The sequence below is a fragment of the Sceloporus undulatus genome, chromosome 4 (genome assembly GCF_019175285.1).
Source record: "Sceloporus undulatus isolate JIND9_A2432 ecotype Alabama chromosome 4, SceUnd_v1.1, whole genome shotgun sequence".
NCBI classification, from domain to species: domain Eukaryota; kingdom Metazoa; phylum Chordata; class Lepidosauria; order Squamata; family Phrynosomatidae; genus Sceloporus; species Sceloporus undulatus.
This window is the reverse complement of record NC_056525.1, coordinates 144,719,161-144,744,431: the sequence shown is the minus strand read 5'-3', so window position 1 is coordinate 144,744,431 and position 25,271 is coordinate 144,719,161. Positions and strand designations below refer to the sequence as shown.

Genomic DNA, 25,271 nt, shown 5'->3' with positions numbered 1-25,271 from the left:
TCCCTCTATCCACCATCATCCAGAGGGAGAGAAGGACAGGCCAGCCCAATTGAGCCTTATCTGAAAAAGAAGGAGACCTTCCCTCTATCCACCATCATCCAGAGGGAGAGAAGGACAGGCCAGCCCAATTGAGCCTTATCTGAAAAAGAAGGAGACCTTCCCTCTATCCACCATCATCCAGAGGGAGAGAAGGGTAGGCCAGCTCCATTGGGTCTAGCCAGAGTAAGAAGAAGGGCCCTCCCTCCAATCCATCTGGCATGGTCCATGCCTAAGAGGGGGAAAAAAATCTCTTGGACTTATTTCCCTTCCCCTTTGTCATTCCCTTCTCTTTTCATGTCTTGTCTTTTTAGATTGTAAGCCTGAGGGCAGGAAAATATCTAAGGAACAATTTGTAAGCCACTCTGATATCCTTACTCCAAATAAATAAAGTGTTGGGTATTATGGACATTTTTTTCAGAAACAAAATTTTTACAAACTGTCCCAAAATGTGAAAGATCTCTCTATCACTTTTCTAATGGAATGTCTAAGTATTTTAAGGCACCTGAGGACAAGAAATTTTGCGTGGCCATTTTGATTATAAATACAGGTGGTTTTTTTAAGCACAGCAAGTGGTTTTGTTGACAGCAACTAAGAAGTCATAATATTATATTTTATCAGTACATGAATTGCCGTCTGTTAATCTGTAGGCCTTAGATGGCAGTAAAGCAACTTTCATGACTCTTAACTGTGCTTCCAAATTACAATCAAAGTAAAAATACAGCAGACCTTTCCCTTATGCTGGGGATCCATTCTGGATCCCCTGGTATAAGAGAAAATCCTCATATGCTCACGCCCCATTCAAACAATGGAGTGCGTGCTTATGGATCAGGGCAGCTCGTACACTGCACACACCGTTTTTAAAATTGTTTGCGGCTTCCGCATAAGGTGGAAGCCACATATAGTGTGCCCGCGTATGGCGCTGGTGCACTGTATTTACAGTTAAAAAAATACCTTTTTTCCCCAGATAATTACATGAAATATCTTTCACAAAGACATTGCTGGTTCCATTAATTTAAAATATGGTGTTATATATACCAGGCGTTTTTGGGACATGGTCCCTGAATTTTATATGCAGTGCAACATCCAGCCTTAAGTGGATTTGATCCATAACAGTGAAATCTTATCTTCTGAACTCTCATACTTGCTGTTAATCATTTTTTATAACAACATGTGTCAGGGTTAAGAGGAAAGGGTTTTATTCTTTTCAGGAGAAAGATGTTTCTATGTTTAAACACACACAGTTATTTGTAGTTATCATATAGAAAGTACAGTGTATGCTCGTGTATAAATCGACCTCATGTACAGGTTGAGGACAGGTTTGGGGGCCAAAATTATGGATTTTGCTATGACACATGGATAGGTCAAAGATAAAACTTAAGGGCATGTAACAAACACATATTTTCCTCTTCTTTTAAAAGTGGATGGGGGAGCATACTTAGGAAGAGCTAAAGAGGAGAGAATCTGTTTATTTAAGGGGTTACAAAAGGGGTGGGGGTGGAAATGGCATTCTTGATCTTAAAATGCCTACATTTATACAAATACAGACAGGGAAGGAAATATGAATGAGGAAAGAGAATGAGAATGCAGCTTAAAAGAGAGAGAGAGAGAGAAGAGAAAGAAAAGCAAAATGCCTCTGTTAGGGACCCAGCATGAAAACAGTGGCAAGAGGAAGAGGCGAGAAGCCCCTCATGGTGTAGAAATAGCACTCCATTACCCTTCCCTTGCCCAAACCAGAGAAAGAAAAGCAGCTTTCCCTCTTTCCCCACCTTCTTTTTTGTCCCATGTAGCATTCAGCAGCAACATGGAGGAGTCTAAAGAATGCAGTGTGCCTGCCGTTTTGGGTTCTTAAGATGGAGCGGTGTGGCAGTGGCCATTTTTAATAGGGGCTTACTGGCCTGTGTATAAATTGACCCAGGTTTTGGGGATTGGGCTTTGTAAAAAAAAAATCAACTTATATGTGGATATATATGGTATAAATGACATTAAAAATGCAATAGTATTGTGGAAGTAAACACAAACAAACAGAAATAATAGAGCTAGAAATTATTATGAATGCACAGTGTCCCACCGGCAGTTCTTCTGCATCCCACTGGTGGTACACACATATCCAGTTTGACAACCAAGACAAAATATAATACTAGCTGCATGATCAAAATATAGCAGCCCCACTGAGAATACAGAAGTGAGTCATCTTGAGCCTTGTGCAGGCATTCACCTGTGTGTATCAGAACTAAAGATGTATATGGGGCTGTGTGTGTATGAAAGCCATGCCCTAATGTCTCTGGCATATGTCTGAAAAGTGTTTCTACTTGCATTCACCTGAATGCTATTAAAGCCTCCGTGAAAACAGGAACTGTAATAAAGCTGAATCTCAGTTACTTAGAGACATCTAACTCTGTACAGCTGGATCCTTTGCAAATCTTTCTGCTCTACATTTTCTGAAGTACCTGCTCATCAAGGGACATCACATGCACACACTTGCCCCTTACACAGTTTTAGCCCTCACATGCAGGAAGGGGCTTTGGTCTTATGGGTCATGCAGTATGGAGTGCTTCTAGAAGCTGAATCTAAATCTAGCCATTTGAAAGAAATGAGTGCATACTGTAATTCTCCAATCTAATATCACAAACCTTAATTTCATACTCTTTGATCTTTATATAGTATCTAATTGAATGGATCTAAAGCACAAATGAGCCAATAATTATTTAATGATGTGAAATGCCCTGGCAGCTTCTTCTATCCTCTTATCTGAAGTGTCCTCCACAGCCACCTGCTGATTTGTATATAAAATACATGCCTCTAAACTTGCTAATTGCATTCTTTCTAAAGGCAATAAATAGCTCTGCCCATGTGTCCTTGTCCTAGATTTTATGTGAAAAGTTAGGGCTAGTTCATGCCTACCTAGAGACTTGTGAAAATGTACTCTTAAAGGATTGACTGTACTATTAATCTCTGGATCTTTTGTAAAATCTGACATGTTCAAAATTCCTCAGGAAAAGAAGGTAATACCAAATGGATTATGTTACCAAAAATAATCATGCAAAGCTGTTGTCATGCGATACTAGTATCTAAATGTCGAAACAATGCTTGAGGCAGAGTTAGGAATCATTTGACACTCTGGATTTTTTGATAGAACCTTCCAGAGTCTCTCATCATTAGCTATTCTAACAAGGCATGTTGGGATTTACTGTCCAGCAACATTTGAACAGCTCGTGATTCCCATGTCTGGATTTAGAGCTCAACCTTGATTTTTTTTTTATAATATCACAGAAGTATTGTTTTTAAATGTACGTGAGTGCTTGTAAAAATGAATTTTGAAATGTACATGAAGTTGAAGAATTTGTACACCTTGACATAAAGCTGCTGGTGGCCTAAAATGACAACAGGGACATCAGGAAATATTTGTTAGGAAGCAAGTTTGGACTATAGGTGTCTACTCAACTTCCAAGGCTTCAGAAGGTACAAAAAATACCTTGAATAGCTGTAATTTAAGTCAATCCATTAGACAGATTAGCAAGAAGCTATTAACAAACAGAAGAGGAAAACAATGAGCAAAATGTTTCACCTTCTGCCTTCTTCAGCTGAAACTGAACTACATATAAGATGGCAGTGTATAACACTCTGTTTCCAGTATTCATTAGTGGATAATGGTATTATCATCTAAGGTGAAGTGATGTGGTATTAAGTTTTAAGTCTTCAGATCCAAAAAAATTTCCCTTTTGGTCCAAAATGTCTGAAGGAGAAGTCACCTCAATGCCAAGCAAGCACAAACTAGAGGCTATGATATTCAGAGTTGAAACACTCACACATACACAGTCATTAACTACAGTACATCCTTCTGGGATCCAGAACAAACTCAGCAGAAGAACTGGTGGTTTGCTTTTTAATCAACTGTGTATGGATGGATGGAATGAGCTCACACACATATTTTTCCTTTTTGTTTTTGTTTAGATCTGGCAATGTGGAGGAACTCTTGAAATCCATCCTTGTTCTCATGTAGGACATGTTTTCCCTAAGCAAGCTCCTTATTCACGGGCAAAGGCTTTGGCTAACTCTGTTCGTGCTGCAGAAGTGTGGATGGATTCATACAAAGAGCTTTATTACCACAGAAATCCACATGCACGCATGGTAAGCTTATTATTGAGTGCATAAGTATACAATGTAGGGCCTTTTCCTGAAGAACTTGCAACCTACTTGCTTGAAGTACCTCCATTTTGAATCTAGGAAGAGGCAAGGCAACTTTACAGGCAGGGCTGCATATACACTATTTTGCAGTTTTCAGAGGTGCAGAAAACCTGCCTCCTGATTTTCTTTCTTTTATTTAAGCGACATATTTCTTGACTTTATGCTGTAAAAATTTGAATGGGTGAGAATAATATGTTCTGAAAACCTGGAAGCCAGAGAGATCACTGACCTGAGTGTCCACTAGCATTCCTGATAACCTGCGTGTATCAGGTTCCATGTTCAGGCTCTGCATCTCTAGACAGGTTGGTGAGGATCCAGTCAGTGTCAGTAACTGGGCTGGATGGACTAATGGTCTGAGGCCATATGTTCCTAAGACTAACAAAATCAGAATGAATTATGCAGAATATCATAAACTAACAAAATAATATCACCATCAGGATATCTAAAGAAGTGGATTGATATCCCTGGAAGCTCATGCTCAGGAAACTCATTTAGTCTTAAAGGTGTTACTAGATTCCCCCCCCCCTTTTTTTTTTTTTTACTTATTAGCAGAATAAGAGACTGAATAATTTATAAAATGCACAATATATAATTCTTCTTGACAGAAAATTTGCATTTTTAGGTGGATTGTTTGTGCACCAGTATGCACTGATAACTGATTTGAGGGTTGTGAGTCCATCCTGCAAAACTTAATAAAATTCCAAAAGTATGGAAATATATATGTTTTACCAATTTTAAAAAATATGGTGCATCATCCTGGCAACTGTAGACTAGCTGTGCTTGTTAATGAAACAGTTAATAATCAATAATGAAACAAATTTGCTGAAAGAACTGTCATTATTGCCAGTAATGTGATTTCTGAAAAAGGACACTTAACATGTTTTTAAAAACTTTAAGCAAACAAATTTTCCTCCAATAACCTCAAAACTGGACAAATCTTGTCAAATATATGACTGCTGGGTCGTTTTCGGATTGATAGGCCAGAAGAGTGATTTCAGATGACTTTGGTGCCATTTTTCTTTTTGGAACCCTCATGTTTATCTGGTAGTTTTTCTTTTACAACTATTACTCCTCTGTGGTTGTTAGGAACCATATGGTGATGTAACAGAAAGAAGACTGCTTCGAGAGAAGCTAAAATGCAAGGACTTCAAATGGTACTTGGACAATATTTACCCAGAACTCCATGTGCCAGAGGATAGGTCTGGCTACTTTGGGATGGTAAGTAAAATGCTTCTTTAAAAGTTAGTTTCAACAAATTCTAAGCTTCCTCTCTCTTTCAAGTTTGTTGGACAAAGCAGGAATGAGTTGTAATTACTGAATAATACAAACTGTTTTGTTTAACTCAAGTAGGGTAAATGGGTGTGAAGATTGAACTTGTTATACTAGTCTTATGTTATTGTTACCCAAAAAGGAATACAGACATCCATCATCATGAAATGTGGCCTCTCATGAATGGACTAAGATCATAGAAGTGAACCCAACAGGGGAAGTAGGAAGGAGCTGAAAGAATTAAAAGAAGAAAAGCAAATCAACAAAATTCCAAGACTTGCTTCTTTTTGTGTAGTGACTTGATTGAGGTGAGAAGGAGAAAGAAGAGCCAGGAAATTGTGATAGCCATGAGAGTAGACTAGAGATCAATCCCTTCTCATCCAAGCTTCTTGGAGATAAATGTTATGGTGTAAGTGGTGCTCAGACTTTGTTCCTATGGGTATTTTTGACTTTAGCTCTCAGAATCCCTAAACAATAGTCAAGCTAGATTGGGTTTCCGGGACCTGACATCCAAATCCCCAAGAGGACAGAAGTTTGAGAACCACTGGATAAACTACCTGTAATTCATTGTGGCAAGAAAGACTGGCAAATATCATTGCTTTGGGGATTGGGGTAACAAAGCCCCAGGACATTGCCTTTTCCCAACAACAAGAATGAAATTTACTCCATTATTCATTGTAAAATTGCACCCACACCATGCTGTCCAGACTGACCTCTATACAGTGCAATAGTGCTCTGTGGGAACACCCTCCAGAAGGATTAATGGACTGAATTTCCATTGCTCTAAAGCTAAGTAAAATTGGTCTTTTTTAAAAAAAATTCTTTTCTTTTCTTTCTTCAAACCAAATCAAAGCTTGGATACTATTTAAAAGGATTGTTTTAAAAAAGTAATTAGTTTGAGACAGGGAGGGAAGGCCAGTTGCAGTCCCCATTGGGTTCCATTGAGAGACATTTGCAGGGCAAATACAACACTTTACTTTTATGAAATTAAGAAAGGTAACAGTAATGGCCCCCTTAATAGACTGGGGATGAAAAATACAATTTCCTTTTTTCAGTAATGTTCTAACCTTTGCTGGTCACCTACAGAAGTATGAGTAGGTTTGGATTTTTAGTGAGACACAATTGGGGGAAGGCAGCAGCCTGAGCAGGAAAGGCGCGGGATTGGCGTGTGCACCCTTCCTGGCTTCTTTCTCCTCAGTTTTCCCCCCCAGGGGAAAAGCCCGAGAAGGAGAAGGGAGAGGAGTGCATACACATGTGGCTTTGACCTTGCGAATAATCAGAATCATGAGTGTCAGAGCCGCAAATGTGGTGGGCCAACTGTATTCTTTTCCTGAGAATCAATTAAGCTGCTTCCCAGAAAAGTAATTTTTCATTTTTATATCATACTGTTGCTAGCAGTGTGTAGCAACCCATCCACATAATTCCCTTAAAAAAAAAGATAAACTATAGGACTATTTTGTTCTGTGAACACATGCCTTGCTTAGTCAACTGCAGGGAAATACACATCTGAAGTGTACAGCCACATTCAGCAGCTACAGAATCCAGTTTTTTTTCTTCAGAGAAGGGAGCACCTTCCAGGGAGGGGGACCCTGAATGCTTTTCTTCAAAAGGGAATTCTACAGTAGAGAAAGGAGCACGAATCCATCCAAGGCAAAGGTGATCTGTATCTTGCAGAACTAAAACCAACTCCCAGGAACCAAGAAGGAAGGGGGGATGGTTTATGTGAACTCCTCTTTTCTGTAGTCAAAGAGCAGTGTGGAGGAATCAGCCTTGACAGATCACAATGGGAATAATAACACAAACTGTTTTAAAGAGTTCTGAGAATGGATTTGAACATTTTACAGCCCTATGGAAAGCCTACGTGATGTTGGTTCAAATTTCATTGATGGACAGATTCATTTGTAGCTATTACATTCTGAACTAAGAAGAGTCTGCTGGATCTGCTCAATGCTTTACCTAGTCAGCATCTATTTCTAGCAGTGCCCAGCCCATAGGCAAGATCCAATTACTTCCCAGCAATTGTACATGCTGTACTTCACAATGAAACCCCTGGTTCAGCCTGTGCAATCATACTATGCAAAGTAATTGAATAGAGATTTACCAATGAAAGGTCATTTCTTGTAAATATATAATGATAATTTAGTGTCACAGTAAAGAAAGCTTACCTTTTCTTGGAAATTTTCATTTTGTGTGCATAGCTACATATGTGGAGTATGCATAGGTTGGAAAAGAACATGAACCACAGTCTGGATAGTACCAGCACATGAATCACAATTCCTATATAAACCTAATTTAATAATATAACATGTAACTGGGTAGCAGATGTCTCTCTAGTGGCTTGTCTGGTGCTGCTTGCCAAAAGGATTCCTATATGGTTTTATCAGGAATGTCTTTACTTTAACTGAACACATCTTGCCCAGCCATGTTTACTTTACCTTACCTTTCCTCCCCTCTTCTGCTTTTATTTGTTTTTGTCCAATTTTGCCTTGAGAAATTCTAAGCTGATGCTGCCATGAATTTCCTTGAAGGGAAAATTACTCTTGCTTTTATCTAGCTCCTCACGTAGCTCTTCAGCTTGATGGTTGAGTAGAATACGATCATAGTTAAATTGTTTGTTTATTTGTTTTGGGAAATACTATGTTTATATTGCACATTGCTTCCTCACAATGCAGTACACACATCCTGGCTGTCCACCCAAAAAGCATGAAGTAACACCATGTACTGTATATACTCACGTATACGTATAGAAATTTTAGTCAAAAAATTGACCCCAAAAACTGAATTGACTTACCCATGAGTCAGTGTAAGAAGGGGAAGAAGTTCCTGTTGTGTTAGTGGAAATGTTTTTGTGTTCAGTTGTGCTATACTCAAGCAACTGTGTCATACTGTTTAAGTGTTCCTGGTGCTGCATCTTTTGTGACAATGATTTATATGCTGATAAATTAATATTTTCAAAAATGCATGACTGATGGGCTGCTTGAACTGAGGGTTGATATCTTTTAATGACCTTCTGTTGTCTTTTAGCTAAAGAACAGAGGAATGGCAAATTATTGCTTTGACTACAATCCTCCCAATGAACATGACATAACAGGACATGTGGTCATATTATATCCATGTCATGGAATGGGGCAAAATCAGGTAAAGGTTTATTTTCACTGCTGTGAAGGGGTAAAATTTGTTTTTAACTCCTTATTGTAGAAAAACTATGTAAATGTTTTGACTATATATGGCTATACTATACTCCTGTGTACATTTACCTGAGAATTAGATAAAGACTGTTGGGTTTACATATGAGTAAATATGAATAGGATCACTCACTCTTTAAGCTTCTTAAATACCACTACCCACTTGCCCTTGACTGGCAATTTGATCAGTCTTCTTACTGTCCACTTCCTTTTGTTTTATGTTTCCTTTTTCACATTTGTTTTCTGTATAGTATGCACGTAACAGTATTTATTGCCTGGTAATTGAATTATTTCTAAGAAACCAGAACAGAACACATGCATCTGAGGAAGTAGGCTCATGTCTATTTGACCTCATGCTACCAACTTTTCTCTTTCAGCTAGTCTCAAAGGTGCTGCATGATCCCTTCACACACTGATTTTACAGATTAACATGGCTGTATCTTTGAAGTCAGAATAGGGTTGCTATCTTGTATGTTTTGGTGGAATGATAAGTCCATGTAGAGGTTCGCTTCAGAGTTGTTTCTGCTGATCATATGCCATTTTAATTACTAGTTTAAAGGACTACAAACTTGCTTAAGACTTGTTATTCTTCAGTATCTGCAATGATTTTTGGTCTTAGAATTGTTGTTTTCTCCCCATTTGGTGGTTTTCAGTTTTTTGAATACACCTCCCACCATGAAATACGTTATAATACACGGCATCCTGAAACCTGTGCAGCTGTTGACCCAGGAACTAATTATTTGAAAATGTATTTTTGTGAAGATAATATCCAGAATATTCCTGAAAACCAGAAATTTCTCCTTAGAGAGGTAAGGATGCTGACAATAGCAGGCTGTACAGTATAAACAAAAAGGCTGAGCTGAAATGTGGATGGGGTAGGCTGATCCCAAAAGACTCCAGACTGAACTGCTTTCTCAAATGTCAGGGTAATAGTTTCAGTAGAGTGCATTGCTTCTCTGGGTAGATGTCTTGTTGCCTAGAACTATTCCCCATGACTTTTTTCCAGCCCTTCATTGAAATTGCTGCAAATGTATTTAAGGAGAATGTTGGTTTTCACAGAATGTTAGACGTAAGACATTCAAAAGTATAGTCTCCTTATTCTCCAGAAATGAATTCATGAAAGGATTGAGATACATGAGTTGAGCAGATTTCCTGAGAGCTGCCAGTGTAGATTATAACAAAGCACCACTTGTTTAGTGCAGCTCCACTTGATACTGTACTGTGTAGATAGAAATGTACTTTCTGTTTTTATGATGAGCCTAGGTACACACGTTGTTATCAACACTGAACTTAGGTGTTGATCCTTTGCATTGTCAACTGCTTTCATCTCTTGATGAAAAGACGTCTAGTATGACCAGTTATCTTAGTTGTAAGTAGGAGAGAGGAGGTAGGGGATGTTTAGCCTTGAGAAGAGAAGGTTAAGGGGTGATATGATAGTCCTGTTTAAATATTTGAAGGGATGTCATATTGAGGAGGGAGCAAGCTTGTTTTCTACTGCTCCAGAGACTAGGACCCGGAACAGTGGATGCAAACTATAGCGAAAGAGATTCCACCTCAACATTAGGAAGAACTTCCTGACAGTAAGGGCTGTCCGACAGTGGAACAAACTCCCTCGGAGTGTAGTGGAATCTCCCTCCTTGGAGGACTTTAAACAGAGGCTGGATGGTCATCTGTCAGGGATGCTTTGATTTATATTTCCTGCATGGCAGGGGGTTTGACTGGATGGCCCTTGCAGTCTCTTCCAACTCTATGATTCTATGATTCTAAATTTGAAATTTAGGATGAAGAGTTCTCTGATTTCTCATTGTTCAGTAAGTATGAAATTGTTGCTCTTTTACCATAGGTTGCCTCCGCTAGAGTATGATAATCCACATAAACATTTTTGACAGAAATTTCATAGTCTTATCTAAATTCTCAGCTCAGTGAGGAATATGCATAAAATAGTTTTTAACAAAATTCTGTTCCAGGTTCACCACTGATTGGAAGAAGTAAAATCCAAGATTTGTGAATTTCAATAAAAGCAACCTTGTTTTATAATACATTTATTACAATTCATATACATCAACTAGTATTTTATGGTTCCATAAGATTAATAAAACATTCGAACAACGTGGAGTTTTCTAAGTGGTCTTTTAACTGGATTCTTAGATTTAACTCTTAAATATTACTCCATCTTTGCCATTAATACTAAACTAATCCCCATTATCTGTTGCAGGATGGGACATTAGTCCATATGCAAACCCTAAAGTGCCTACAGGCGGAATCTGATGCCTACAATGGCAGTCCAGCACCTTTATTGCGGCCATGTTCCAATTCAGAATACCAGAAGTGGTTTTTCAAAGTAAAAAGCTGATACAGAAATCCTGGTTTGTGGTTGATTGAGATCATCTTTGGAACTGAAGCAAGAAAATCTCTTATATTCAGAAGTGTACTCATCCCTGGTCTCCCTCCAATTTGGAATACCAGCCAATTTTATGTGATGGTTACAGATTTCTCTCAATGAATATCTGCACCTCATTTGGCAGCTATATACATTTTCAAATATATTTTTTCATGGTTTTCCCCAAAGACCAAATATTTTTATAAACCTGTGGGAAATGGTAATGGAATGCAAATGGTTGCACTAACATTTGACAATAACTTACTGTAGATATTTATTTTTGTACTGAAACATTCTGCCGTGGTGCCTTTCTAGGAGATATGGAAATAAATATGTAAGATTAGACCAAATTATGTTGTGAAATGTGTAAGTGTTCCATAGATTCCATGTATATTTGTTTGTGTCTATATCTGACAGCTTAGAAAACTACATTTGCAGGAACACTGGAAGACCACACAGATAGTACTCAATGGAAAATATTAGGAATGTAGGTCCTTGATTTTCCAGCGATGGATGTGGAAACATCCTATAACGTGGGTTGATTCCATCTCTTGCTCCGAAATAGGCAGGAAAAACAGACTTGAAGGAGTCGCCACCAGAGGGAGCAATCCCTACCATCCCTCAGTCTTTTTCCTGCCTCGCTCCAAGTAGGCTGTGTTTTTCCTTTTCTCCTTCTTCGTTTTAAAGACTTTAATATTTCTTCTAATATTTCTTCTATTCTTCTTCTATTCATAATCTGTTCTCTCCTGCCTTGGCAACTACCTGCAAAAACAACAGTGTTTTCTTTAGTCTTGCCCTATCCCTTTGACTTTCTAAGGGCTGAAACAAAGCCAGGCAAGGAGAGACAGTTCAGAAGCTGCTGTATTTTGAGGCAACTAGGCCCAACTCCAGCATTAAAGAAGAAGAAGACAGCCCAGCCATGTCTGGCTGAAGCCCAGGTGCGGCCGGAGGAAGGAGATCCCTCTGTCCTGGACCAGATGCGCTCCGCTGCAATCTCCAACCCCGGGAAGGGGTCTGCGCAGTGAGATGGACATCCCGAAAGGAATTGACGCATTGGTGGAGGAGGGACTATTCCCTGTCCTTAACCAAAAGGTGCCACACCGCAGTCACCATCCCCAGAAGGGATTTGAGCGGTGAGATGGACAACCTGAGAGGCCTTGGAGTGGCCAGAGGAGAGAACCACCTGTCCTTGGCCAGACTGCGCCCACTGCAGACATCAAATCTGGCAAGAGGTTTGGGCAGAGAGAGAGAGAGAGAGAGGAGGCAGACTCCAAGAGGTGAGTGATGATCCTACCTCTAATCCTAGGTTTGTGGGTTAAGATTTACTCCAGAAATTTGTTCCTGCCTTTCATTGCCAGTTTTCAAAGAGATTTCTTTTACCTCAATAGTGTGATTAGAGAATTTGTTTCCGACTTACATTGCCAGTTTTCAAAGAGTTTTCAGTGACCTCATAAGTGTGAGTGGAGAGTTTGTTTCTGGCTTGCATTGCCAGTTTTCAAAGAGTTTCTGGCTTGCATTGCTAGTTTAAAAAAGTTTCTGGCTTGTATTGCCCGTTTAAAAGAGTTTCTAGCTTGCACTGCTGGCTTAAAAGAGTTTCTAGCTTGCATTGCCAGTTTGAAAGAGATCTCAGTTGCACAGAAGTGCAAGTGGAGAGTTTCCCTCCAAAACCAACTGCCTCCTCCTCCTCTTCTTCCTCCATGATGCACTCGGACTGAAGAGAGGGTTAACAAAAAGATTTGCCAGGTGCATCATCCCCTAGTTGGATGTTTCAACCACTCCTTTGGGAGAATTTGCCTAAACAATTTATTTATTGTGCTCCCCTTTTAAAAAAAAGAGGCAATGCTGCAACTTAAGCCATTTTGATTAAGACATCAGGAAATTGCCCCCTAATGCCCCCAGGAGTTAAAAATGGGGGATGCAGTTGTCCAAGGTTCCCTGGAGGCCAAACAGTCCCCTAGCCCCCAACTGTTGCCCACACCTGATACAAAGGCTAAACATCAACGGATTATAGGCTATCCCAGGAAAGAGGACACTTTAGCAGAATCAGGTTTACAGAATTGCATACATTCCAGAAAGGTGATTGTAAATATTCCCAGTGCTGTTTCTCTGCCATCAACCATGTGCTAGAGGGTGATCTGTTTAAATTTAGGACTCAGAATACCAATTAAAAATAATCCAGGTGATACCCAAGATTGCATCAAACAAAAACAAGCATTTACAGCGAGTCATGAATACTCATAGCCAGCAGAAAGCCCACAATAATACAGTGGGCTTTCAATATCCACAGGCTTGCCATCCGCATATTTAAACATTGGCAGATGGCAAGCCCCACTGCATTCAATGGGTGCGTGTGCCACACCCACCATTAAGGACACTGGGATTCGAGGTTCCATGTTTTCCGTTATCTGCAGGGGGGTCCATAATGGATCCCCTGAAGATAAAAAGGGTGGACTGTATAATACTGAAGGTACAGTGTTTTTAAAATTAGTTTCAGGACAGATTATTTTCTCTTTCCCCACTGTTTAAAAACACAGCACAGCTGCTTCTAATTCAATCTGCTTGAATTAGATAATATAGTTTGGTGGATTTTTAAAAAAACAAAAGAATTATTTTAAATATTTTAAAATACATAGTACACACTTTGTTCATTCTGTTCATTCTGTAATGCTCTATAAACACTGCAATGGTTACAAACACTGTAATGGAATTGGGGAAAAGAAATGGGTTGTTTCAGGAGGAATTCACTGTGCTCCTTAAAAATTAAAAGACCAAAACTTCTATAAAACATCTTTCAATGGCCATATTTAATAATTAATTTCAAAGCACACGCCTTGTGAGTCTTGTAAAAACTTATTCTTTTTATCTGAAGAACTACTGAAGTCTATGCCACCAAGACCTCCATTAACTGTAGCAGCAGGTGCTGCAGCTGTTCCAAGAGTCAAACCAAATACAGTGGTACCTCGGGATACGAAATACCCAGGTTACGAAATTTTCGGGATACGAAAAAATCCCATAGGGAATTATTGTTCCGGGTTACGAATGTTTTTTCGGGTTACGAAAAAACTTTTGGTGCTTTTCGGCGCGAATCGCGGCTTTTCCCCATTAGCGCCTATGGCATTTCGGCTTACGAAGGCTTTTCGGGTTACGAAAGCGGCCGCGGAACGAATTAATTTCGTAACCCAAGCCCTGCAAACAATGCAGCAGTTGTTATCTTACTGTCTTCATGCATCCATTTCAAAAAATGAGTGATAACATTAGTCTTAAAGAAATATAGTGCAAGCAACGAGAACTGAAAACTATATATCACATATGTATTGAATGGGCTATCCCACTATGCAGAACTTAGACACATTTTGAAAACAATATATCTTGCAGCACAACTCTACATATGCCTATTCAAAACTTACTGAGTTCAATATAATATAGGTGACCTAAACACAAGAACATTAGATTTAGGGATTATCTAATAATATTAATAATAAAAATTCTTACCCACCTCTTCCCAAGGCTGTAATTAATTTAAATAATTAGATTAGAAACACATCCTAGACATATTTAAGATATCAAAGAGGTCACCTGTTGTAGATGTGCTTGCGTTGGGGAATAGTGTCCCTCCTAAACCAGCCAAGGCTCCTCCCAGAGAAAGGCCTGTGGAGGCACTTGTGATTGCAGCTGTGCCTCCCAAATTTAACATAAAGCCAGAAGATCCTGAATTTTAGGCAAAGATGTAATCATTTAAAGAGGTACTTGTCCTCACAGAACAGTGCATATGAATCCCACTGCAACAAGTTGGAGTAATGATATGCCTCTTCAGGCTTATTTAAAGAAACTATTTTACTAAAGTTCTATTACTGGCATGACAAACCAGGTTTGTTAAAAGTTTTGTCCTGCATTTTATTGTCTGTCCAACTAGTTTAGTATTGACTTTTGACCAAGCTAGCTGAGGATCCCGAATGATTTCTTACCTGATTCTGACTCTCTCTTGGATACGTTCATTGAATGTTTTAGAGTCCTGCCAGGAAAAAAGGGGTAGAAATTTGCATGAGTGATGCACTTTGAGACACATGGCTACAGTACACCCATCACTTTAATTAATGTTTATACACTGATAAATATTATCAATTCAATGGGTCTCCTCTCATTGGGATAAACAATAGAATTCAGGCCACAGTGGGCAAAAATGTAGGTTTTCTGTGTCAAACGACGAAGGCACAACTTGAACCCAGTGGCTACTTTTAAAATAAGATGTGCTGAAGTCTGCTTAGAAACCACACAAAGCAGGCCTTGTCGTCTTTAATCCCAAATGCCCTGTGTACCTTAACATGAGAAAAGTGGATGTTAATACTCACTGACACAGGGAAAGGTGCATCTTTCATGCAGAGGGTAAACTATGGCATCAATACAGTTTCGTCCTGCTCAGGTGTTTAAGGGCCACAGAGCAGGGCTCAAGCCTGTTTGGATGCCATGTTTTCTGAGCTGCAAAGCTCTGACCTTCCTGCTCTTTAGTGTGATTTTGTGTGTGAGAGAGAGAGGAAGGGAGCTGCTGTTAAACATAGTCATGGTCACAATAGCCTAGCATAACCGCAAAAGCAATCGAAATGGTTGAAACCAGTCTGTCTTCATGGGAACAGGGTCAGATTTTGCCTTAGATAAGGCTGCGGTTGCCATGTCAGGCAGATGATTTTGGTGAAAGGTCAGCAAATTACTAGTTATATACGTTGTTGACTACCGACTACCTTCTACTGTACTTTGCTAAGCTTTATTGTTGTTTCCATGTCTTCTCACGATGTGACCAAAGTATGTCAGCCTCAGTTTAGTCATCTTGGCTTCTAGGACGAGTTCAGGTTCAGTCTGTTTTGGACCCATTTTTTGATCTTTGTAGCAGTCCACCGTGTCTTCCGCACTCTCCTCCCTTTGAGAATTCAAAGACCTAGCCGTGTTAGTCTGGAAAATCAGTGCGCAGAGGGATTTTGAGAGTAACTGAAAGATAGAAGTCGATAGCACGAGTTTTTGTTAAACGAAACTTTGCACACGCGTCAAACGAACTACTTTTCTTCCTCTCAGCTTTCTTTTTGGGCTAGAAATGAAGAAATAGGATGCCATGGACCATCCTAGGGTTGGTATTCAGTAATTTATCTTGACAGGATCTTGTCCGGTTCCCTCATAGCTGCCTTTCCAAGTCCAAGGCCTCATATGCCCTTCTTTTGTTGCTGTTAACAACTGTCGAGTCAAGTTTTCATGGAGACTCCATGAATGAGAGACCAGCTCCAAGTCCTCCATCATCCTACAAAATTCAGGTTTTGAAGACTGAGGGCTCCCTTGAGCCTGTTATCCATTGGTTGAGATGACCACACACATGTTCCCTTCTGGACCTCTTTTTGGGGCTAATCTGTTCATCACAATATCTTCCTCACCTTACCACAAAAGTTTAGAAAAGACACACAGAGAGAAATTATGTTGTGGAGGGGAAAATGCTTATATACAGGGAGCATTCTATACTTTTTGTAGTCTGTGAGCCTGTGTTCTCGTAAGAACTCGCGGCTCCCTCTTTATTTTTTGCATATGTGTTCTCGCGAGATTACACCGCTTCTGCTTTCCAATCATATGCCACAGCTTCTGCTTTCCAATCAAATGCCACAGCTATATTTTATGTAGTCTAGGAGCCCTCGTTCTCGCAAGATTACACGGCTCCAGCATTCTGCCCTTTCTGTAGTCAGTGTTGTCGTGAGATTACACAGTTCCGGCTTTCAAAACCTCAACAACCGAGGCGCCAAACTCGCGTGTGAGAGAGAGGCCGCCGAAAGCTCTCCAACGTGCATGCGCAGCGGCTATAACAGCCAGGCACTTCCACTTTGAGGCCTCAGCCGAAGTTTCCGAGGCCCCGCTGGGGCTCTGCGAATACGCGTTGTGGGGTTTTCCCCTTGGCGCCTTTCTAACTCCTTCTGCCGCCTCAGCTTTTCTTGGCCCTTCCGACTGGAAGTGGGGCCTCCGGTTTCTGAGGGAAAAGTGTCCGCGGAGAGTAGGATTGAGTCTTGGGCAGCGGTCAGTTCCAGTCAGGACTAAGCCACCATTAAAAAGCCCTGTTAATGGGGCAGAAGAGGAGAGTCAGGCCTGGTTCATGCATTTGTTATCCTGAGGGCTTCAGTGTATATGTTTGAATGTATGAATATGTGTACCCTTGTTATACGCTGGGGTTTGGTTCCAAGATCCCCCGTGTATAACAAAATCCGTGTATGCTCAAGTCCCATTAAATATAATGACATAGCAAAATGGTGTCCCTAATAAAAAATGGAAAATCAAGGTTTGATATTTAAAATTTATACTTTTTGTAAACATTTTCAAACCGTGGATGGTTGAATCCGTGTATAAAAAATCTGTGTATATATATGTATGTATGTATGTATCTCCTAGATATATGTGTGTGTTTGTCTCTCTCTTTCTTCCTCTATAGGTTGAATATTTATTCATTTCGAGTATTTATACCTTGCTCTTCAGCAAGAAAAGCGCTCAGTGAGGATAATATATCTATATCTATATATATCTATATATATATACACACATATATACACACACACACATATATATACACACACATACATATACACACTCTCTCTCTATATATACTCTATATATGTTTGTATATATATATAGTACACACATATACATATAGTATATGATACAAATATATACACACATATTGTGTGTGTGTATATATATATATATATATATCATATATCATATATCATATCATATGCACACATGATATATTACAATGTCTGTGTATTGAATATTTATAAATTTGGAGTATTTATACCCCACTCTTCAGCAACAAAGGCTTTCACAGTGGCTATATATATATATATGTACTATACACACACACACACACATACATGCACATGTATATATTATAGTCTGTTGAATATTTATACATTTGGAGGAGTTATACCTTGCTCTTCAGCAACAAAGGCTCTCACAGTGGCTATGTATAGTATATACTACATTATACACACACTTACATACATGTATTTACATCATATAGTACATATATACGCATGCACACATATATATTATAGTCTCACTCAGTGTGTGTGTGTGTGTGTATGTATGTTGAATATTTATAAATTTTGCGCATGAAACAAAGTGTGCGTACCTTGAACCGTCAGAAAGCAAAGGTGCCCCTCTTTCAGACGCACATGGAAAAGCTCAGAATTGCAGATAAGGGAGACTCAACTTGTGGCTACGAATATGAGTCACTAAAGAACAAGGATGGAAGGTTCCTTTATTGCAACCTGTAATTCCACCTTCTCCCCTTCACTTATTACAAGTGCCTCAAAATTCGCAGGAGAGAAACTTCCTTTATCGCAACCTCTACTTCAATCCATCCTCTTCCTTGTCTCAAAACCTGCTGCTAAAGCCATGCCCTGTCATTCCAAAGACGTTTTTACATCCCTCTTAGGCTCAGTGGTGCTAACCCTTTTCCTTCCTTCTTGACGATAGCTGCGCTGTTGTTTTTCCAGAACGGAGCTGCTTTTCTGGTGGCAAGATGATATATCCAATAGAAGGCAATTTGTTTGATCTTCCTGACTACAAAGACATCCAGGACGAGAAGTTCCTGCTGCTGCCGCCTCCCGAATTTCCAGGAGGAGATGCTGAAGCCAATCTGGTCAACGGAGGTAACTGTCCGTTTGTCCTAAACTATGGGATACTAACAATACATTCCTTTAGATCCTTTGATATATGCCCCTAGGTTTTACCCTTGACTTATCCATGGGTCATTGCAAAATCCATACTTTTAGCCTCAAAACTTGCCCCCAACTTATACATTAGGTCAACTTAAGTCGAATATATATATGGTTCTTGTGTACCATATTTAACAGTACAGTCGCCCCTCCATTTTCATTGGGTATCTGTTCTGGACTCCCCCACGAAAACAGAAATTTGGCTGTATTCAAGGCCCATTGGCTTGAATGGCGGCACGCGACCCATTTTGTCCCCTTCCATTTGCTGCCTGCATCAAGTCTGCAAAAACGGAGGTGCAGCTGTGCTTAATTACCATGAGTGACTCACCGCTGTAAATCCAGTTATTTTAATTTGCAGTTTTAAACTAAATTGTCTTTTTTTCTTTTTTTTCTTTTTGCCAGAGCCAGAGGGAAACAAATCGTTACAAAGCAAGAATTCCTCTGGGACTTCCAGGAGAGCTGTGAAAAGGCCATTGCCTAAACTAGATGCTCAAAGGTATTATAGTACAAAGAATAACACCTAACCCTGTGTATGTACAGACTTTGTATTCAGTAAGGAAATGCTTTTATTGACTGCTTTGAAGCCGTTTTAAGTGATGCTGACTTCTAGAACCTGGATCTACAAGATGTATCCCATTGTGGATGTAAGTTTTGTTTTAAAAACGGAAAGCCACAAGGAGAAATTTTGGTAGCAAATTCTCCATGGCTTTCCTTTGGTTTAGTTTCCCCCACACTTTGGATTTTATTGTCTAGCTGTTGGTTTTCAGCTTGTTTTTTATATACACACTGCAGAAATAATCCAGTTTGAGACCGCTTTAACTGCCCTGCCTCAGTACTAGGGAATTCTAGGAATTGTAGGTTATTGTGGCACCAGAGCTCTCTGACAGAGAAGACAAAACGTCTCACAAAACTACACTTCCCAGAATTCCCTAGCACTGAGCCAGGACAGTTAAAGCAGCTTCAAACTGGATTATTTCTGCAATAGGCTTTGGACTCGAATAGTTCTTGTTTTGTTCATTATATATTGCTTTAATAATATCAACCGTCTTGGGTCCATTGCCAAGAGCTGAAGGGTGGGATAGGGATATTTAAATAGAGAGGTAGTCTTTTTAGATTCGTTTAAATGATGGCTTTCTTTGTACCACACCACTCTTGTCCCATCTAAACAATACCCTAGTATTTTTAACATGATTCTATGCAGTTTTGATGTCCTATGTAGTTTTATTGGGTTGCATTGAGCCAGATAACAGGTGACATACTGTGCTTCTTGCACCCATTGACATATTATCTTTATCATTCATTTACTGCTTAACAAACAGAGACATGTATTTCTGACCATTCAGGACACACTATTCTCCAATGGGACTTTTATGTAGTCACTGGATATTAGGTTCAGTGAAGCACAAACGTGAACCAAAAAGCTTTCATGCCTTCTGCTGTGGACTATTTATATTTATGCCTACTGTAAAGAAAATAAGACAGGCAGCCATTTAAAAAGTACATACTAAAGGTACAAGTAAGGTAACTGCAGAAGAGAGGGAGTGTAACACTATATGACCGTTGTACATGTTGCTTGCTTATAAACTGAAATATTGTACAACCAAATGTACATGCACACCTAAACTTTTCTTGCCAAGAAAACCCCATGATAGGTTTGCCTTGAAGTTGCCATAAGTTGGAAACAACTTGAGCGTACACAGCAATAACGACACCAATGTTCTGCGTCTTGTTTTTCACAAAATTCTTATAGAAATACGGCTGCATGCAGCTTCCTCTATTTTAGTACAGTTGGCTGATGGATTGTAACCAAAGAAACAAAACTCACCTTGCTCTTGCTTCAATGTCAGTGTAAGACCCTGCAGCCACAAAATGAGTGACATCTGCAATATGGACCCCTAGTTCCAAATTTCCATTGGGCAGCATTCTAATTGACAGAGCATCGTCCACATCTTTGCAGCCTTTTGGATCAATGCTGAATACTAAGTGTGTATCCCTCAGATCTGTTTTAGTTCTTCTTCTGGAGTCACTTTCCATGGCGTCTCTGGGATGACAACTGGCATCTCACACATCTGTTGGAATCAAATCCATAAGAGACAGATAACTAACCTTTATTCATACCGTCTCTATCAACCGGCTATTCAAAACCAGAAGAGCCCAATGACTTGGTTTCCCATGGATTCAAACTAGAGGAAAAGAGATTCCTCCTAAACATTACAAATAACAATTAATCAGCCAATTAAATCCACACACACACAAGTAAGACAGTCTGACCTGTGCTTCAGAAAATAGGCTGACTGAGATGCTATTTTCCTCCAAGATAGATTGGATTTCACTTTCAAGATCTCCTATCCGTCCTAAAAGCCGCACGAAATGCCCATTGGGATACAGTGATGTCAACTCCCAAGAATTAATGCACACAATGACACGGAAGTCCTGGGCAAAACAATACAGTACATCAGAACACTAAGGCAGTGGCTGTACATATTACCAGAAGAGATGGCAGATGTCGGATTTTTGCACACCAAATAAATCTCTACCTGTAGGGCATCTGCTGTGCTGGTACTAATCGGATTTTGGGAATCCTGTAACCAAGGCGTGACAAGGATTTCTGTGTGCTTTGCCTGTGACTGGTTCTCTTCTTTGGATGGGAAAGTGACCACATAGTCACGCCAGGTCTTCTGTAGGATGCCCACAACTTTCCCTTTGAAAGACGAACAGACGGATTACATAGCAGTGGAGAAAGGAGAAGCAAAAGAACCCAATGGTGGCTTTGGTTGACTCTATTTATTCACAGTAAGATCTATTGAACCTGTGAGGCAGTAAGAGAACGGCTAATATGATACAGTAAGCCTGGGGAAACTACTGGCAATGCCAACTCATCCCAAAAAAGCCCACGCCAAAATGACAAGAGGCTGCTCCACAGCCTTACCTGTGGGCATTTGGTCACAGCAAGCCTCCCCAGAGGCCCTTTCCTTGCCTCATTCTCACAAAGGGCGCAGTCCTCCTTTCCATTCACTTTGTGGCAGTAATTCAACAGCGACAACATCACCGTGGATTGCCCTGTTCCGAGCTTTGGTGCCACATAAATGAGGACATCAGTTTTGAGATTGGGTGCAAATCAAGGAAGAATGAACAGGAGGGCTGAAGCCATCAAGCGCTTATTATACTCCACCCACCTTTCCCACCACAAAACGGAGATTCAAGGTGGTTTAACAGGATAAAAATACAAACAAAATTACATGTAGCTCAAATACACCCCCCACCCCCACCAAGATGGAAACAGTATTAAACTGCCTAAAGAATTAAAACCATTCAAAATATTAACTGAAAACCACAGAATAAAAATTGTACAGCACACTTCAACAGAAGCCTTTTTGTGAAAACAATCCATTCCCAAATGCTGCTGGAATAGAAAGGTCTTCCTATGCTAATGAAAGGACAGCAAAGAGGTTGGCTGCCCCAGATTGCCAGCAAGGCATTTCAAGATGAGAGCAGCCACAAGAAGGCACTTTCTTCTGCATTGCATGAAGAGGAACAATTTTTATTCAGTAACATTCTTATTGCACCCCTATAGTTGCATCTCTGGGGCAAAACCATCCAAGCCAAGCCAGTTTCACTTTACAGATCAAATATAATGAATCAGTTCTCAGCTTTTTCTTTGTTGCTGGCTCCTTGAAATCGGACAAATGCTTCTACTGTGCTCGGTGCTTATTACATTCAGGACTCCCTGCAAGACATAAGATTTGGAACGATGCACAACTGATGCACACATACCAGGCCGTGGCAACCATGACAATAAAAGACTCTGCTCCAGAAAAGCAATCGGTGCCTTCTCCAATAACTTCTTGTCCCTCCATAAAGACTCATTTGCTCTGAGTACATTATACAGCTAGCTGGCTGGTGTAATTTTTTTAATACAATCTCTGTCTGCTGTAAGCATTTTCTTGTGGCTCTATTTTAATTATGTGATTTCAAGTGTGTTTTTATATTGAGACTTGTCTTGTGAGCAGCACAGGCATCCTGAATGGAAGGGCGAGATTGAAATTAAGGAATAATAAATAAACTGTAGTAGTAGTAGTAGTAGTATAATAATAAATAATAATAATAAAATATAATAATAATAAAATAATAATTTTATTTATTTATAGCGCCCCAATCAAAGGAATCCAGGTGGGTTACAACAGTAAAAAAAGATAATAAAATAAAATAACATAAAATTAAAAGAGCGAAGTGAGAACAGTCACAGTAGGCCTGAGGGAAGTTGGGCCTCTCTTTCATTCCCTCTCAGGTCTGATGATGATGTCATGGAGGAGAGCTTCTCTTCGTGAGGCAAGGATTTTATTTTAATTATTTTAATTTAATTTTCTCTCATTAAATTTAAGAGAAGAATTGGTGGACAGAGTGACATAAGTCACAGTAAATGGGGATAGAACTAGGTAGGGAAGGCCTGCCGAAGAAGATCCGTCTTAAGAGCCTTCTAAAGGCTGTAAGAGTAGAAATTGTCACGGATCTCCTTCAGCAGGTCATCCATAGCTTTGAGCTGTGATGGAAAAGGCCCTCTGGTGACTGAACTTAGCCTAGATTTTATTGGCTGAAGTAGATTCTTCCCCGAGACCTTAGAGTGCGGGACGGACAGTATGGAAAGTAGGCGATCTCTTAAGTATTCTGGACCCAAGCCATGTAGGCTTTGAAGGTAATCACCAACACCTTGTACCTTGCCCGAAACTAATGGCAGCCAGTGAAGGAGTTCAAAACGTGTGTATGTGATCGGTACGACGAGTACCTGTAATTAACCTGGCTGCCATATTTGTACAAGTTGAAGTTTCTGAACTTGGCATAAGGGTAGCCCCATGTACAGCGCATTACAGAAGTCCAAGGGAAGCCAATAAGTAGCTCAGCGTGAGCACAATGCCAGATCTTCCAATTGATGGTTTTATTCACCATCAGCTCTTTAATGAAACTATAAGGCACCGGAGACATTTCAGCAAGAGTTTCCAATCTATCTTTTTCGGGCACAAAACAATGCCCATTTTTACGATGATCAGGCAAAAGGGCAAGGAGGAGACAAAAGACTGATAAGAAGGAACTTGTTACAGCAGATCCCAACCGATATCTCTTTTATATCCCTACTCTAATCATACTGCTTTGAGCATTTTACAGAAAGCAAGTGTAGAATTTCATATAAAAATAATATAGCAGTGCCTCCTTCTCTACTCTTTCTGTATGCCTGACGCTTTCAGATTAAATACAGTTTCTGCTGGCCAGGAACAAAAGCAGCCTATTTTTCCATTACCAGGTCCGGGCTAGAAAAACTTTGAAATGCACTCTTGAAACCTCAGAGAATAGTATATCAGACGTGGAGACCTCCAGCATGTTATTGGAGCCTCCTTGTGTGTATTCCTGAAAAATATCCAGAGTTACAGAAAAGGTGTTTTTTGCTCCGTCTGTGCATACATGATGCACATAACCTGAATGTTATCTTCCTGATTTGATCCCATCCAGCTTCCAGGGCTTCTATAGGAACAGCTTAGCATACTCCTTCCCTTTATTCTCTTGACTTCATTTTCCTGTTTGCGTCGCGACTGGAGGATAGAATCGAAAAGGTCATGTGCGGCTTTTAAGTCAGGCCAGAAGTTGTCCAAATAATCCTGTGTAGACAGACGAGAAAGAAAATTGCACTGAGGTTTTCTAATGCCATGGCCCTGAACTTGGAATCCAAAGGGGACGTTCCAGCCAAGGAGGACATCCATGGAGGCATGATACCTCTGCTTTGCGGTAGCTGAGAAACAACCTTCTTGTGCCTCCCAAAAGTGCCATTCTCTGTTTTCTCTCTGTATTAAATATCTGCAATAGACCCAGCAGGTGTAAGTTTGAATGTAATGAGGACTTGGAGACCAAGTTCGATTCTCTGCTCAGCCATTAACCACACTGGGTGACCTTAGGCAAACACATGCTCTCTCATCAGGGGAAAGCAACGGCAAATCACCTTTGAACAAATCTTGCCAAGAAAAACCCTATGATGGATCACTTAGGGGGTGCCATAAGTTGGAAACGATGTGGAGAGTCACAGCCCAAAAAAAGGGAACTCCGCAAGCAGGACTTCGGAGGATGGCAAAGAAATGGTTTTGGTGGGCAGGTTATCCCACCCCAACCCACCACATCCTTGGACTAAGGACAATTCCCAGGAGCAGTTACATTTTCTAGACCAGTGTTGATGTGCAGACTGGCAGGTTTTTCCCCTAATGGCCAGGAAGCACTAGCAATGGAGGTTGACTACAAAATTGCACTGGAGGACCTAGAGATTCCTAGACAGGTATATATATTCCAAGACAAAAATTTGTGGTTTTCCACTTCCATGGGGTCCTGCCACCCCTAATACAGTGAATGCAGAGGACCCATGTATGTTGTTTTATATATAAAACGTAATGTGTTGATTTTTTTAAATTACCTTGTTGAAATCACAAAGACACCTTC

At 40.0% G+C, this 25,271-nt stretch overlaps 1 protein-coding gene and 1 pseudogene across 1 annotated transcript in view; one reads left to right on the top strand and one right to left on the bottom strand.

Annotated features, from left to right (window-relative positions):
• The window catches only part of GALNT12 (polypeptide N-acetylgalactosaminyltransferase 12), a 50,289-nt gene extending 38,881 nt beyond the window's left edge, over window positions 1-11,408 (top strand). The window contains exons 7-11 of the mRNA XM_042464391.1: window positions 3,991-4,167; window positions 5,311-5,442; window positions 8,518-8,631; window positions 9,332-9,487; window positions 10,894-11,408. Of these exons, the coding sequence (XP_042320325.1) occupies window positions 3,991-4,167; window positions 5,311-5,442; window positions 8,518-8,631; window positions 9,332-9,487; window positions 10,894-11,031 (717 nt within the window). The 3' untranslated portion in view covers window positions 11,032-11,408. The remainder of the gene's footprint in view (window positions 1-3,990; window positions 4,168-5,310; window positions 5,443-8,517; window positions 8,632-9,331; window positions 9,488-10,893) is intronic.
• An 80-nt stretch (window positions 11,409-11,488) lies between these two features.
• Window positions 11,489-24,614, bottom strand: LOC121929075 (annotated as a pseudogene).
• Window positions 24,615-25,271: the final 657 nt, after the last annotated feature.